Here is a 16,735-nt window from a genome sequence, read left to right as displayed (position 1 = left end):
AATATGAATGAGAACACAAACTTTTTTCACTCATGGTTAGAGTTTGGCTGAAGCAATTTATTATCAATCAACTGTGTTTACTAAAGCGGAGTTCCACCTAAAAGTGGAACTTACGCTTTAAGCACTCCTCACCCCCTTACATGCCACATTTAGCATGTCATTTTTTTGGGGGGGAGTGGGGGCTTCGATATGGAACTTCGTGTCCCACTTCCTCCTTCCGCCCAGGGACCGCCTAGGTGACTCCCCCTCTCGCCTTAGGTGGCCCCTCCCTTTAGGCGATATCCTGGGACACGTGACAGGTTCAAGGAGATCGACTGTCCACTCATACAGCGCAGCGAGTGCCCGGCCGTGAAGCAGGTGTCTGTTTATTAAGAGTCAGCAGCTACAGTTTTTGTAGTTGCTGACTTTTAATAAACATAAAAAGGCTGGAAGTCTGCTTTAAATCATAATCGCGACACAAACTACCCAAATGACTGATCAAAAGTTAACATACCCCAGTTCTTAATACAGTGTATTGCCCCTTTTAACATCAATGACAGCTTGAAGTCATTTGTGGCTGAGGCTCTTATCTTCTCAGATGGTAAAGCTGCCCATTCCTCTCGGCAAAAAGCCTCCAGTTTCTGGAAATTCTGGGGCTGTCTTGCATTAACTGCACGCTTGAGATCTCCCTAGAGTGGTTCAATGATATCGAGGTCAGGAGACTGAGATGGCTACTCCAGAACCTTCACTTTATTCTGCTGTAGCCAAATGACAGGTCCCATGCGCAGCTTCCTGGCTGACGAATGCAAATGTTTCTCCAGTATTTTTTGTGAACATACTGCATTCATCTTGCCAACAATTTTGACCAAATTTCCTGTGCCTTTGTAGCTCACACATCCTCAAAACAACAGCGTATCACCCCTGTACCTTTCATCATAGGCCTTGTTTACTCCTCTCCAAATGTAGCATTTATGATTGTGGCCAAAGAGCTCGATTTTGGTCTCATCACTCCAAATGACTTTGTGCCAGAAGGTTTGAGGCTCATTTCTGTGCCGTTTGGTGTATTATAAGCAGGATACTTTGTGGCATTTGCGTAGTAATGGCTTTCTTCTGGCAACTCCCATCTTTCTTCAAGTGCCTCTTTATTCTGCATCTTGAAACAGCCACACCACATGTTTTTAGAGAGTAAATTTCACCTGAGGTTATTTGTGGGGTTTTGTTTGCATCCTGGACAATTTTCCTGGCAGTTGTGACTGAAATTTTAGTTGGTCTACCTGACCGTGGTTTGGTTTCAACAGATCCCCTCATTTTCCACTTGATTAGCGTTTGAACACTGCCGATTGGCATTCTCCACTCCGTGGATATATTTTTATATCCCTGTAAGGATATGAGCCATTGTGACTCCATTTTAGAATAAGTATCCATTTTGTGTGTGTATATATATATATATATATATATATATATATATATATATATATATATATATATATATATATATATATATATATATATATATATATATATATATATATATATATATATATATATTAGATTAGATATATTATTCCTCTCTCACACATTTCTCAGTAACAGTTTTGTTTTGGAACAAGCTATGTTCTATATTATTGACCTTTAAAGCTTATCTTATTGTTTTGTAGTTTATAGACAAAAGTCTGTCTTAAGTGACACATTTCAGTATATTGTTATGAGAAGCAGGTCTTCAAATGATTTTGTTGATGTACTTTTATATGTTTACTTTTGCACCTGGTGTATGACCAGGTTGATGTTTTTCGATGCGTTATGACACTTAATATACTTCTTGTAATCTTATATAAACCATGAATAAAGATATATGATCAGATCACTCTCTGAATTGGCTTCTGTGTGACATCATTGGTCAGAGGGGGGTCTCCGGCGCCGTACTGAGTTAGGACGAACAACGGGGGTCACATCGTGGTGATACTTCACCCAAACTTCTTTCCACTACCTTTTCCCGCAGATCCTTTGACCATTCTTTTGCTTTCCCCATGACTCAAAACAGAAACATCAGTGCAGCACTGGATGAATGATGCAAGGTTCTGTCAGGAGTCCAGAAATGCATTGACCTTTTATATACACACTAATTACAAGCAAACAGATCACAGGTGAGGATGGTTACCTTTATCCATTCAAACCCCTTTGTGTCAACTTGTGTGCATGTTATCAGGCCAAAATCACCAGGGTATGTAAACTTTTGATCAGGATTATTTGGGTAGTTTCTGTTGTGATTATGATTTAAAAAAAAGAGTAAACACAGTAGATTGATAAATGGCTTTAGCCAAACACTAACCATGAGTGAAAAAAAAGTTAGTGTTATTCATATAATCTGAAAAATGGCCAAGAAATCAAAAATTCTGCCAGGGTATGTTAACTTATGAGCACAACTGCATGTTCTGTACTGAACAGTTTAGATATCCTTTTTTCCAGAATGTACAGGACTGAACACAGACTTCTTTAAATCAATATGAATTGGATGACCAAAAGCATTCCAACTAAAGGGAGGCCAAGAGCTCAAAGAACAGGAGGCCCAAATACAACAAAAAATGAATCAGAAGACTCGAGAGTAGCTTGAAGCACCTTACGTCCGAACCTGGCATCAAAAGAGGCCTACATCCACCTGTTGGAGCTCAAACATGTGAACAAAAGCCTAATCTAAGACACAGATGTTGGATACTGAAAAGCCCAAGAGGCACTAACAGGCTCTGGTAGAGTGTGACTAAAGCTTACCATAAAGATTATTTATGCTATAATGCAAGGATAAAAGGCATCACTCACTGAAACAACTGAATTTTGACAGCTAACTTTTCTATTTGTCTTGGCAAAGAAACCTTTCATAAACAAATTGTCCTGGCCAATCCAATCCGATGCAGCCTCTGCTCAGCCAACAATTTTCCTTTGATTATTAAATAGATAGATGAATGGATGTCAGACGAGAGGGGGTCAACAGTGTATAGCCATCAGTTGAGAGAAGGGAAGAACCCTATTACTTCAAACTACAGGCCTTTTTTTTAAGCCACATTTTAACATGTTGTGCAATATTAAATATGATATAGTATAATATAAGTATGCACAAAAATAAAATTGTAGTCATAGAATACAGAAAGTTCCAGCAAGAATATCCAGCTAAAGCACAGGCAGTTTTAGAATACAGAGACTGTTTTTTACCGACTATAGATAAAATAAAAGTTTCTAATAATTCCTCCTTGGCCAACTGCCCAGGAAGTTGTATTGGTTACTCCGGCGGCATGCAAAACCTTAATCTTACAGAGCACAGGACTATGTTCATCATAGTTGAGCAACAACATTTAGGTCAGTTGAAGAAATAAAGGGTGGAAGAGGCCAATGCTGGTGAGGGTTACCAGGGGGACCAAATGTTTTGAATTTTTTTGGGCAGCCCCATGTTGGCTGGTTACTTTTTCCCTTTCCAGTATAGAATTTACTGCATTACACCACTGTGCAAAGGAAGGTGGATTAGATGAAAGTCAGTGTTGTGTTATTAGTTTTCAGGCTAGAACAAACAGGTGATTTAAGTTATATGTGCAGGAAACAACCAGTCACCATAATAATGCTCGAGAGCAATTATAGGGTCAGGAGTTGTGTAAACAAGCACGGATCAGATGCCTCAAAAGGTGAGGGATCATCCTCTGCAATAGTAAACTCCTCCTCTGGGACCATGGCAAAGAGGAGACTGGAGTTGCTGAACATTAACCAATCAGAGAAGTTAGAGAGTCACTAAAAAAAGGGTACTAGGGCTTGAATGTAGGAACTACCACTCTCAACTGAACTAAAAGCTGAACCAAGTTTTCTCATTTATTTAGGACCTGCCATGCTCGTGAATCTTGTCCCCAGAAGGTTACTCAAAACCCTGCAGCAGTATTGAAGGAGTCAGCACCTGTTGATCGCACCAACCTAGATATTGTGATTTTGATCACCTATGTGCCCACAGTGGAGGGGAGACCAGTATGTTGCTGGACCAAAATAACACGTCCAAAGAAGACAAAGGAGCATGCAGATGTAGTAAGTCCCCAGAAGCAAAAGCGGCACAGGGGCAGTGAGTGCTTTGGGCTGTGCAGACACACTATGTATTACCAAGGGACTACACGCAGGTGCACAATACCCATGAGTGCAACAAAGGAAGGAAGGCAGCTTAGCTAGACCCCCAAGGTGTCATTAGGTTAAGGGTACCCCTGGGATCTGAATGTTTAAGAGGTCTTCCACTTTTAGCCACAAAATCAGACGCATGAATGAACCCCTTCCTGGCTTCACCCTTTGATGGGAATACTTCAGTGTAGATATGGCTCTGGACCAAAAAAAGCACCCTGCAGCTACTCGGCAATGCGTGCCAAGGTAAACGCTCATAGCGGTATCGAGTGCATGACAGCAACATTACAAGCGGTCCCTGCGTCTTTTCACCCAGTGGGGTCCCGGTACAGTCCCCTTCAAGGCTCTGCCAAGGAGTCAATCGATGCAAATGAGGCATATGAAGCCTCAGTGGCTACGGTGCAGCCAATATCTTAATAGAAGAATCAGTTTGGAATAAACATCCAGGAAGCAAGAAAAAAAAAAAAAAAACCTCCATAACAAGTACATTTCTCTAAGAAGTCAAGCAAACGTTTGAGTATTAAGGGTTATATGCAGCTGCAGCTTTTTTGTCAGTTTTCAACCACCTGACGGTAGATGCAGAGCCGTCTTAATAGCATCATGGGCCCCTGGGCAAAGTAATGCTCTGGGGCCCCTACAATGTAAACGGAACATCCCTCTGGGCATTCCAAGCCTTTCGGTGCAAACAGTGCTGGACAGCTGGGCTCACCATGACACCATCCACAATGCAACTTCTGCAGGTGGGCTCTCAGAGCTCCCACTCCAGCTCCTACACCGCAGCCTTCGAGTCCCGAGCATTCAAGCTAGCATGGGGTGGGATCAAAGCATCACTGGCGCTTCGGCCCTGCCCCTCCCTGCTGGCTGTGAAATAATAGGTATCGTTCTGCACAGCATGGGGCACAGCTGCCAGCCTGCCTCCCCTGTGTATCCATCACTCTGTGCCATCATGGGGCCTCCAATTTCAGGGCAGCGTGGGCTCAAGGACCAGATACTTTGGGGAAAGTGCAGGTGCCCCCCGTGCAGCTGGGGCCCCTGGGCAGTGCCCAGGTGTGCCCTCTCATTAAGACAGCCCTGGGTAGATGCAAATAATTCAGTTGTAGCCCATCTCCTGTACTATACCAACAGGGATTGGCCATTTCAGGATTCTGTCAGTTAATGTCTATACATAACTATTGGGAGTTCCAGAATGACTGAAAATTATTTCAATTCTGCTGATAGAATGAAGGCAAGCCATATGGCTTTTACATACAGTATCTCACAAAAGTGAGTACACCCTCACATTTTTGTAAATATTGTATTATATCTTTTCATATGACTACACTAAAAAAATTACACAATGTAAAGTAGTGAGTGTACAACTTGTATAGATGTGTAAATTTGCTGTCCTCTCAAAATACCTCAACACACAGCCATTAATGTCTAAATCGCTGGCAACAAAAGAGTACACCCATAAGTGAAAATGTCCAAATTTGGCCCAATTAAAAAATTTCCCTCCTTGGTGTCATGCGACTCGTTAGTGTTACAAGGTCTCAGGTGTGAATCGGGAGCAGGTGTGTTAAATTTGGTGTTATTGCTCTCACTCTCTCATACTGTTCAAGGAAAGTTCAACATGGCAAAGAACTCTGAGGATCTGAAAAAAAGAATTGTTGCGCTACATAAAGATTGCCAAGACCCCAAAACTGAGCTGCAGCACGGTGGCCAAGACCTTACAGCGATTTAAAAGGACAGGTACCACTCAGAACAGGCCTTGCCATGGTCAGGCAAAGTAGTTCAGTGTACGTGCTCAGCGTCATAACCAGAGGCTGTCTTTGAAAAATAGACGCGAGTACTGCCAGCATTGCTGCAGAGGTTTAAGGGGTGGAGGGGTCAGCCCGTCGGTGCTCAAACCTTACGCTACACACTACATCAAATTGGTCTGCATGGCTGTCGTCGCAGAAGGGAGCCTCTTTTGAAGATCATGCACAAGAAATCCCGAAAACAGTTTGCTGAAGACAAGCAGACTAAGGACATGGATTACTGGAACCATGTCCTGTGGTCTGATGAGACCAAGATAAACTTATTTGGTTCAGATGGTGTAAAGTGCGTGTGGCGGCAACCAGGTGAGGAGTACAAAAACAAGTATGTCTTGCCTACAGTGAAGCATGGTGGTGGGAGTCTCATGGTCTGGGGCCGAATGAGTTCTGCCGGCACTGGGGAGCTACAGTACATTGAGAAAATAATGATTGGCAACATGTACTGTGACATACTGAAGCAGAGCATGATCCCCTCTCTTCGGAGACTGGGCCGCAGGGCCGTATTCCAACATAACGACCCCAAACACACCTCCAAGATGACCACTGCCTTGCTAAAGAAGCAGAGGGTAAAGGTGTTGGACTGGCCAAGCATGTCTCCATATCGAACCCTATTGAGCATCTGTGGGGTATCCTCAAATGGAAGGTGGAGAAGCTCAAGGCCTCCAACATTCAGTGGCATGCCCAAAAGGGTTAAGGCAGTGCTGGAAAATAATGGTGGCCACAAAAAATAGACACTTTGGGCCCAATTTGGATATTTTCACTTGGGGGTGTACTCACTTGTGTCAATGGTTTAGACATTAATGGCTACGTACGTCATTTCCAGCCCTGCTGTTTGTTGGTTCCTGTGAGGTGGAACACACGCCACGGACAGAGTGCGGTGAGAGCACGGCAGATCCCCAGACTACCAATTAGAGCCAGCAGCCCCAGTGCCAGGATAGGCACTTTTAAATGTGAGTAGCCATTTGGCTAAGTTTTATCTTTGCTCATTTTTTAATAAACAAAATTACGCTATGGATGTTTCCATTGTTATTTCATATCCGGTCGAGAACTTTAAGGAGGAAGTCGCCTAATACCTCCATTTCAGCCTATGTGAGCAGACATTATCCTGCATAAGCTCTCATTGACTCCTTTACTAAAAAAGAGAGTCAATGTGCTCTGGTAAGCAGATTACTTATCCAGTCACTTTGGGTGTTTATTCAAGTTTGGTGAAGGATCACTTCTCTATCAGTATATCACAGCAAGCACGGAATGGACGTTTGGTGTTTTTTGGACTTTGATTTATTATCATAATATTTTTTTGTGCTTAAGATTGGGACTGAATATTTGCACCAATTGATATTTCACAATAATTTGTAATCATATGTTTGATAATGTTTTGTGCATATTTGTTTATTTGATAAGGATTATTAGTGACTTCAGGAGTGCAGTCCTATGATTTTCATTGTTATTTATTAATTATTAGTGCCCCCTATATTTTACCCATTAATGGCTGAGTTATTTTGAGGGGACAGCAAATTTACACTGTTATACAAGCTGTACACTCACTACTTTACATTGTAGCAAAGTGTAATTTCTTCAGTGTTGTCACATGAAAAGATAGAATAAAATATTTACAAAAAATGTAAGGGTGTACCGACTTTGTGAGATGCTGTACATTTAATGTAAATGTTTAATCTATAAGACAAAACCGTCAAAGCAGATTATTATTGACAAAATTACCAGGTAAAACTAAAAAGAAAAAGTCTGAAAAAGAAAACCAATGCAGCCACCACATCGAAGTACTGATAAGCTGAATTATATTAAAGTGAGCAAGTCTGATTAGACAAAACGTCGGGAGGAGACGTACTGACGTCACCGAGATTTGAGGACTACACGTTCTACTACCGGCCGGATCCTTTTATGCTGTTTTTAGTGTTACATATGTAAGTGTGCTACGTTTTTTTATTTAATAAATGTTTAAACGTTATCACACCATTGTGAGCCTTTCTTCTCCATGACTGTTGATTGCCTGGTGAATCCGAGGACTGTTTTGAGAGAAGATCCTTTCCATTGGCTGCCTATATCCCCCTTGCGGTTTTTGATCTATCTAGATCCAGGGCTCTGGTAAGGGTCAGTGTGTACTTTGGTGGTGGTTTGCATGTCACACTGTCCGTCTGCCAGTCACAGGGGGAGAATTTGTGTGTGAATACCAGACAATATCACACTATCTAGTTTTATTTTTTTTGCTTTCTGGATGTTCCACTGACGGACTGCTGGGAAGACCATATCAAGATTCAGATCTCCTGTGCAGCCCCGGTGTTTGGCTACTTGCTCGGCTTGATCCATTTGGATCTGATTATCCGGTAAGGGTCAGCATTTTCAGGGAGCAGTGATCCAGATCTCTCTTCACGTTGTGATTCCATATGGAATTTAATTATTCACAGAACTTTTACACCGTTTTTATTTGTTTAAGAAGAGTTTTCTTCTCTTCCTTGGGACTTTATAGTGTTCACTATTTATAACTTGATAAGTCACATATATTTAACACTTTTTAGCGCAACTCCACTCCTTTTTGAATTATATTAAAGGTGAATTCCAGGTATGGAATTAGGAGACAGTTACATTAGTCCAGCATGGATACATTTAATAATGCATATATGCCCTACCTGTGGGATCCCTGTGGAAGAAGATCATCAGTATAGAGGCCACCACCACTACAGTAATTGCTGCTGCTTTCCATGTCCTGCACCAAGTGGCTGCAGTGCGGCATACTGAACACAGAGGTTTGCTCACGTGGCATGGGGAGCCATTCACAGGTTATATGCTCCCTGGTGCAATATCTAACAGTCCACTTTACAATATGTATGACTACATAACAAGATTGCAGCTCCATCTCTGCATGCAGTAGACCACAACAGGAAAATGAACACAGTCCTTAAAGACATATTATACCTTAAATACTTAAAGTGGAGGTAAACCTAGGTTCATGAAATCTGAACAAAGCATATCCCTCGATGGTGCTCTTAATTGAGACAAGTATGCACTAAGTGTCATTTATGTCTGCTGCTTCATTCCTCTGCCACCAGCATAATTCACTGACCGACTCCAAGAGATAATAGGGGACAGGGGAGGAACCAACAAGCTGATTCACAGACTTTGCCCTATTCCAGTCTGTTGTGTAAGGGAGTGTGCCCTTTCCTCCAATCAGCTGTCAGTTCTATTCACGGAGCTGTGCAGAGTGTAATTTCAGCTCTGCTCCCTTTTTCCACAATGATCAGACAAACTTTATAAATTCTGGATTTTGAAAGGATGTAGAGAAGTGGGGGCTGCAGATAAACAGGTACACATTATGTAGATGGATGTGTTACATCTCTGTGTAACACCTGAGGCAAGTCATTTCACTGGGTATATGAAAGGGTTCACATCCACTTTAATGAAAGGACTAGTTTATTTGGGTGACATTAAAGGATCACTAAAGGAAAATATTTTTTTTAGCTAAATAGCTTCCTTTACCTTACTGCAGTCCTGGTTTCATGTCCTCATTGTCCGTTTTTGTTTTGAAGTTGCTGTAATTCTGCTCTGATCTCCACACTTCCTGCTTGTCTGGCTCCTTATGAAAAATCTCATGGCAGCTTTTCACTGTGGGCCAAGCTGTGTGTCTAAAACTCCTCAGAACCAATCAGATTCATTTTAAAAACAAAACACTGCCCTGGATTTGTTTGTTTTTGTTCTGTGACTCTCTCTACTTCACAGAAACATGAAACCAGTTTAACAGTGAAAGTGAAACTAGACGCACATTATATGATTGATTTTTATCTATTTTTAATAATTTTTAAAAGGAATCAGTTAACTTTTATGTCTCTATACCCTGTAAATAGTCATTTCAACAAAAAAAATGTTTTCCCTTTAATGACCCTTTAAAGGGTCACTAAAGGAATTTTTTTTTTAGCTAAATAGCTTCCTTTACCTTACTGCAGTACTGGTTTCATGTCTGCATTGTTCGTTTTTGCTTTGAAGTAGCTGTAATTCTGCTGTGATCTCCACACTTCCTGGTTGCCTGTTTCCTTATAACCATCGTACTGGGAGATTTTCACGGTGGTCTAAGCTGTCATTACTGTGTGTCTAAAACTCCTTAGAACCAATCAGATTCATTTTAAAAACAAAACACTGCCCTGGATTTGTGTGTTTTGGTTCTGTGAGTCTTCCCGACTCACCTCTCACCCGGAACTTCATGTATGTCCTTTAAAACCGAAAGTGAAACTCGAGGCACATTATATGATAGATTAAATTCAATTTTTAATAATTTTTTAAAGGAATCCGTTAACTTTTATGTCTCTATACCCTGTAAACAGTCATTTCAGCAAAAAAATGTTTTTCCTTTAGTGACCCTTTAAGCTTCTCAATTGCCATGTGTGGGACTTTGCCCTATGGTTACCAAAGTATTTAGGGGTGAGTTGCTGTGAGAAAAGCTTGCAAGTTCCATCTGTAATGTAAAACTGCTAAATAAATAAATATCTATATAAAATTACATCTTTACAGACTTACCCTGGTTTGTGCACAATCTCTCGAAGGACTCTGACAGCATCATCATTGGTCATGTTCTCAAAATTTATGTCATTGACCTGCAGAAATCAAAGATGCAGGACCTAATTAATTTCAATTCTGCACAAGAAAGTTGCACATTTTGTGCTAGAAAACAATTAAATGGCAGCAGTTGCAAATTGTGATGCATTATATTTTTACGACTGTTCACAAGTGTCTATTTTCAGAAGAGAGTACACTAAAATTATTTTTGGTGCGCACAAACAAAATTTGTGCTTCAACAAAATGGTGCCCCTTCTGCACACAGACACCGACTTCCTATTACATAAATTTGAATGAAATTGGTAAAAGATGGCTTCTCACTCCTGTTCTCCACCTGTAGAGAACGCCTCAGACGCATTTCGTACCTTTTCAGGGCTTAATCGTAGAGGCAAAGCGTAGGAAACATCACTGGTGATTATATAGCAGTGGTTCTCAACCTGGGGGGGTCGAATGAGGATTTGCCAGGGGTCACCGAATCCTGGGCTGTTCCTGAAGCCTGCATCACTCTCCCAGTCTTTTTGCAGCCGCCCAGGAAGGCTTTCCCTGGAGCCCACGGCCACCCACTCAGCCACTTCGCAGCCGCCCATTGAGTTCACGGCATGGCTGGGGGGGCAGAGACTAGATGTCAGCTGACTGGTGAGGAATGTGAAGTGGGAAAGGCTGGAGGACCCTATCCTGATTTCAACATTGGTGTCACTGCTACGAGACACAAAGTCGGAGACACAGTGAGTAACACTACCTGTGAGTATAGTTGCCATTAAAAGTCCCCACTACAATTCTCAGATCAGCAGATGACCTTGATCAAGAGCACCTAAGTTGGCTGATCCCAACTCCCCACCAGCACTGCCACTGATCCCAATTCCCCGCCAGCACTACCACTGATCCCAACACCCCCCCCCCCCCCAAGGAGTAAAAATAGAGAATACACGGAAGGGAGAGAAAAAGTGGGGTAGGAACAAAGAAAGGGAGAGAAAGAATAAGAGAAAGAAAAGAAAGATGGCTAGAGAAAGTGATGGGGAAAATAAAATAAAAATGTAGGATAGAGAGGTAAAGGGGAAAGAAAGGAGAACAAAAAATGATACATCCTAAAATTCCTGTTCAATACTGTACGAGTGGAAGGGACTTATGGAGCGCAAAATGTCCGTGGGTTAAAGGCGCAAATCACTTGTCTTGGGTGCTGACAACCCATGGTACGAAAATTTTTACTGTTAGGGGCCCAGACAAATTGGGAAATTTTATCAAGGGGTCACGGCACTAGAAGGTTGAGAACCACTGTTATATAGCATCATAAGCCATACATGAACAGAATCCAAACAGATCGTTTGTGAGCGCAACAGCTCCACATGCTCCTTGGAGGACAAACCTACAGGACTTGCAGTAGTGTACTAAATAAATCACAGTGTACTGCATTACCTAACAAAATAGTACATTTGTGCCAGACCAAAGAGCAAACGGCTTGTTAATAGAATTATAAACACTGGGTCAATGTAGAACCGAATAACCTGCCATGGGAACGTCCAGAGAAAGTATGGAGCAAGCAAAGTCATAAAAATCTAAAAATTTCTATACTTGATCTGGATCAGTGACTCAAAGTACCAAAGCATTAGCATGACAGATGAGCAACTGACTTTGCTGACAGAGGTTGGCAATGGCAACCTACATATTTCTCCCTCGACAGGTTTTCTTTAAGGCTTCGTGCACACTATGCTCCTCTGACGTTTTTCTCCTGGCAGAAGAAAACCAGCATTAAAACACATTTAGGTGCATCGAGCATTTAGGTGTTCATCCATTTTAGTGAAATAAACGCACCTAGCATATAGACGCATCGGGTGATTCTGCCAAAAGGCGCCTCTCCTGAATGTGATATTTGTGCGTTCAGACTTGTCTCTAAATGGCTATATGTGCATGGACACACAGGCTAATATAGAAGGGCGTTTAGGGGCAGGAAAACATTTCAAACCTATGCATAACAGGTGATTTGACAGCTGGAGCGTGCACGAGTTCTAATACTGCTCTCTGAGTTTTGGAGGATAAATCTAGATGTAACAAGCACCTGCAGTAACATATCTCCTGGCTCAATCCTCCCATCAGCAGCCACAGCTCCTCCTTTCATGATGGAACCAATGTAGATTCCTCCATCCCCACGTTCATTACTTTGTCCAACGATGCTGATGCCCAGAAAGTTGTATTTCTCTAGTTGCACAAATAATACACAACAGGAAAATAATTAACATAAAATAAAAAACAAAAATAAAGATCATTCTAGGAAATACACAGTAACTAACAAAATAGCTGGTGCCTTGAAATCTGAAAAACTTACAAATGTCTCTTTTGGGTCAAACTGTTAGATGCCCCATCAGAACCAACACATTCTGATGGTAGAGATGTGTCAACTGTTAAAGCGGAGTTCCGGCCACAATTTCACTTTTTAAATATAAATACCCCTGTAATACACAAGCTTAATGTATTCTAGTAAAGTTAGTCTGTAAACTAAGGTCCGGTTTGTTAGGTTGTTACAGCATTTAGACACTTTATAAAATAGAAATTGACTGGGGCCATCTTAAGTGTGGGCATCATGAAGCCAGACTGTATGACTTCCTTGATTTCAGCCTTGCAGATCTCGCACATGCTCAGTGCTGCACAAGCAGTGTCAGATCAGGTTTCAGCACCTGTGCTGTCCAAGTCACATGATTCTTTGAGAAAAGTTACACCCACTACATTCCCAGGAGTCTGTGCGGTGTAGGTTAGGAAGCATTAAGCACCTAGGTGCAGGAAGTGGGAAGATTAACTATTCTGCCTAGCAACAACACTTTGTAGGCAACCAAAAAAAAAAAAAAAAATTTTCGTAAAGGACTGACGACATTTTATTAAAACTACTGATGTAATGTTATATTTATGGGTGGAACTCCACTTTAACATTGTTTTGGACAAGCTGGGGAAAGGAGAGTCTATCAGTATACCATACTCACCCATATTGAGCGTGACTGTGATGATGTTCAAAGACATAGTAGAGTCTGTGATGCTGCTGAAAGACGACGACTGGAAAAAGAATAAAAAAATAAATAAAAAAAAAATAAATAAAAATGTTACTGGAAAGTGTATATAGGCCTAAAATTACACATTCCTGTCATGTTTAAGTATTTTTTTTATTTTTTATTAACCACTTGCCGACCGCGCACCGTCGTTATACTTCCACAAGGTGGCTCGGCTGGGCGAGAGCACGTAGTATGACGTCCTCTCTCCCAGCCGCCACTAGGGGCGCGCACGCGCGCCCCCCGCTCGCCCCCGACTCCCGTGCGTGTGCCCGGCGGGCGCGATCGCCGCCGGGCACACGCGATCGCTCGTTACAGAGCGGGGACCGGGAGCTGTGTGTGTAAACACACAGCTCCCGGTCCTGTCAGCAGGGGAAATGCTGATCTTCGGTTCATACAATGTATGAACCGAGGATCAGTGTTTCCCCTAGTGAGGCCACCCCCCCCCCCCACAGTAAGAACACACCCAGGCATACTTAACCCCTTCACTGCCAGTGGCATTTTTATAGTAATCCAATGCATTTTTATAGCACTTATCGCTATAAAAATGCCAATGGTCCCAAAAATGTGTCAAAAGTGTCCGAAGTGTCCGCCATAATGTCGCAATACTGAAAAAAAAAAAACGCTGATCGCCGACCATTACTAGTAAAAAAATATATAATAAAAATGACATAAAAATACCCCCTATTTTGTAAACGCTATAACTTTTGCGCAAACCAATCAAACGCTTATTGCGATTTTTTTTTTACGAAAAATATGTAGAAGAAAACGTATCGGCCTAAACTGAGGAAAAAAAATGTTTTTTTATATATTTTTGGGGGATATTCATTATAGCAAAATGTAAAAAATATTCATTTTTTTCAAAATTGGCTCTCTATTTTTGTTTATAGCGCAAAAACTAAAAACCGCAGAGGTGATCAAATACCACCAAAAGAAAGCTCTATTTGTAAGAAAAAAAGGACGCCAATTTTGTTTGGGAGCCACGTCGCACGACCGCGCAATTGTCTGTTAAAGCGACGCAGTCCCGAATCGCAAAAAGTACTCTGGTCTTTGGGCAGCAATATGGTCCGGGGGGTAAGTGGTTAAACACCCTTCAGTAAAATACTGTCTCCTAAAGCTGGGTATGCATATACAGAAATTCGTCCCATGGCTGCAGAGCTGATCAGTGTAATCTGACGAACAGGGGAGAAAAACGGGTGCCCACTATCAGTACACAATAATGCAGCAGAAGAGATCCCTGAAACCACATTCTCTTTTGTGGATGCGGGGATCTGTGAGACTTATGCTGAACCCGATGGTTAAAAGAAAATCCTCATGTACACCCTGAGTGTTTATGCTAAAAACAAACAAAAAAAATAACTTATAAATTTACTGCTCAAAAATGGCTTAATCAATTGGTTGGATCAAAGATCAGTTTGCTCAGTTTTTGATCTTCAGTGAGTCGAAGTGTAAATGAGCCCTAAAAAAGCTTTTTGGACTGTATTCCATACATGTCTCCCTTTGCTTTAACAGTACTATAAAGAAAAAAAAAAAAAAAAGAAAGTAGAGTTCCACCCAAAAATAGAACTTGCGCTGTCCGGATTCCTCCCCCCCTCAGGCGTCACATTTAACAGTTATTTGCTCCCACTTCCAGCAAAAGATCGCCGCAGTGTCCAAGGTTATCTACGCCATGTCCGGTCCCCCCCCCCCCTTGCTGTCTTTTGGGAGAAACAGGTCCCAGACGACAGCAGGGACCACTTGAAACATGCAGCACGACTCACGTTTTGCGCAGTAGGGAACCAGGCTGTTAAGCTGCAAGGCTTCACTTCCCGATTCCCTTAACAGCAATGCCGGCGCCTCCACCCAGACCCGAGGGACTGGTTGGCTTCAGGTGAGGAGCGCCCTGGACAGGTGGTAAGTGTCCTTATTTTTTAAAGTCAGCAGCTGCTGTATTTGTAGCTACCAACTTAATTTTTTAAGGCAGATTTAAGATTAGATAATACGTTTATTGTTTTAAAAAGGTCTTCAAAGCAATAGAACTCACCCTCTCAATACGAGGGGTTTTTGTTTTCCTTCTGCGTCTCTTGTGCCTCCTCATTAGACGAGATGCACTGCTCTGCTCCGTGGAGTTACTAAACCTGCAAACCAATAAATGTATAAATAGAAAAAAATAATACAGTAAATTTGTATTTTAAATTTGATCTGTTCCGCTGCCTGTGTGTGTTTTTTTGGTTGTTGCTGTATTGTTGTTCTCGGCGCATCGAGGCCTACTGACTGCGTTTTGTACTTTTTTTGTACTTTTAAGAATTTTAATAAATAAATAAATAAAATAAATAAGGGATCCATCTGTTCTCACTAGAATTTAAATACACAGTAGAACACGTCACATATGTTCTTGCATATTTCTCCCCAAAGCAGTGATCTGATGCATGTCTGTTAGTGTTTTTTTTTGCCTCCATTTCCTAACATTGAAAAATAATGCGTCACTCAGAATTCTAATACACAGAAAAGCAACAAGCGTTCATAAATCATACGAAAAATACTGCGTTCGAATCGATCGTACGATAATCTGATCGTTAGTACACAGCTTTCGATAGCCGATCATGACGGTTCATCTAATATTATCCGATAGGACAAGCATGAAAATTCTCGTATGATACCAGATCATACCATTTTAAATTTAATCAGTACAGTTGTCGTTCAAAAACACAATCCAAATACACAACACATTTTTATTCCGTCATATGAGAATTTTCATAACCAAGTAAACTCTTCATATAAAAGATTAAAAAAAAAACACGGACGACCATTCGTTCGATAATGTCATCTTGTGTACCAGGCATTACCCTATATCCTAATTGTAAGCACTGGCAAAGAAAGTAAACTATAAAGCCTAGTAAAAGATATAATTTTTTCCCTGTTTAACCCAGTTGGCTGAACAGAAAAAAAAAAAAAAACTGACAAGCTCAGAAGGAATTCGCTGTACTTACTATTCGATGTTAGTATAGCGATATCAACACTGAACTATTGTGTGCTGACAGGGGAGGGGGACTTGCCCCCCCCCCCCGCCAGAACACTCTGGTCAGCGTCCATAGCCACTGGCTGCCAGAGCTGATCGGATGCGGATTTTCCAGCATGCCCATTCGACTGGCTTCTGTCGGACTGTCTGGTGAACACACGGGCCGAATGTCAGACGGTTTCTGCTGAAGTGGCTGATATTCGGCCTGGTACACCAGGCTTAACTTTCAA

At 41.6% G+C, this 16,735-nt stretch overlaps 1 protein-coding gene across 4 annotated transcripts in view; it reads right to left on the bottom strand.

The window, feature by feature from the left end:
* The window catches only part of DVL3 (dishevelled segment polarity protein 3), a 190,045-nt gene that overhangs the window by 29,139 nt on the left and 144,171 nt on the right, over positions 1-16,735 (bottom strand). For all 4 annotated transcript variants that reach the window (XM_040349745.1, XM_040349743.1, XM_040349744.1 and 1 more), the window contains 4 exons: positions 15,531-15,624; positions 13,445-13,514; positions 12,529-12,668; positions 10,437-10,513 (listed from right to left, as the gene is read on the bottom strand). In XM_040349745.1, the coding sequence (XP_040205679.1) occupies positions 10,437-10,513; positions 12,529-12,668; positions 13,445-13,514; positions 15,531-15,624 (381 nt within the window). The remainder of the gene's footprint in view (positions 1-10,436; positions 10,514-12,528; positions 12,669-13,444; positions 13,515-15,530; positions 15,625-16,735) is intronic.

The sequence above is a fragment of the Rana temporaria genome, chromosome 4 (genome assembly GCF_905171775.1).
Source record: "Rana temporaria chromosome 4, aRanTem1.1, whole genome shotgun sequence".
NCBI lineage: Eukaryota > Metazoa > Chordata > Amphibia > Anura > Ranidae > Rana > Rana temporaria.
This window is presented reverse-complemented; position numbering and strand designations above follow the sequence as displayed.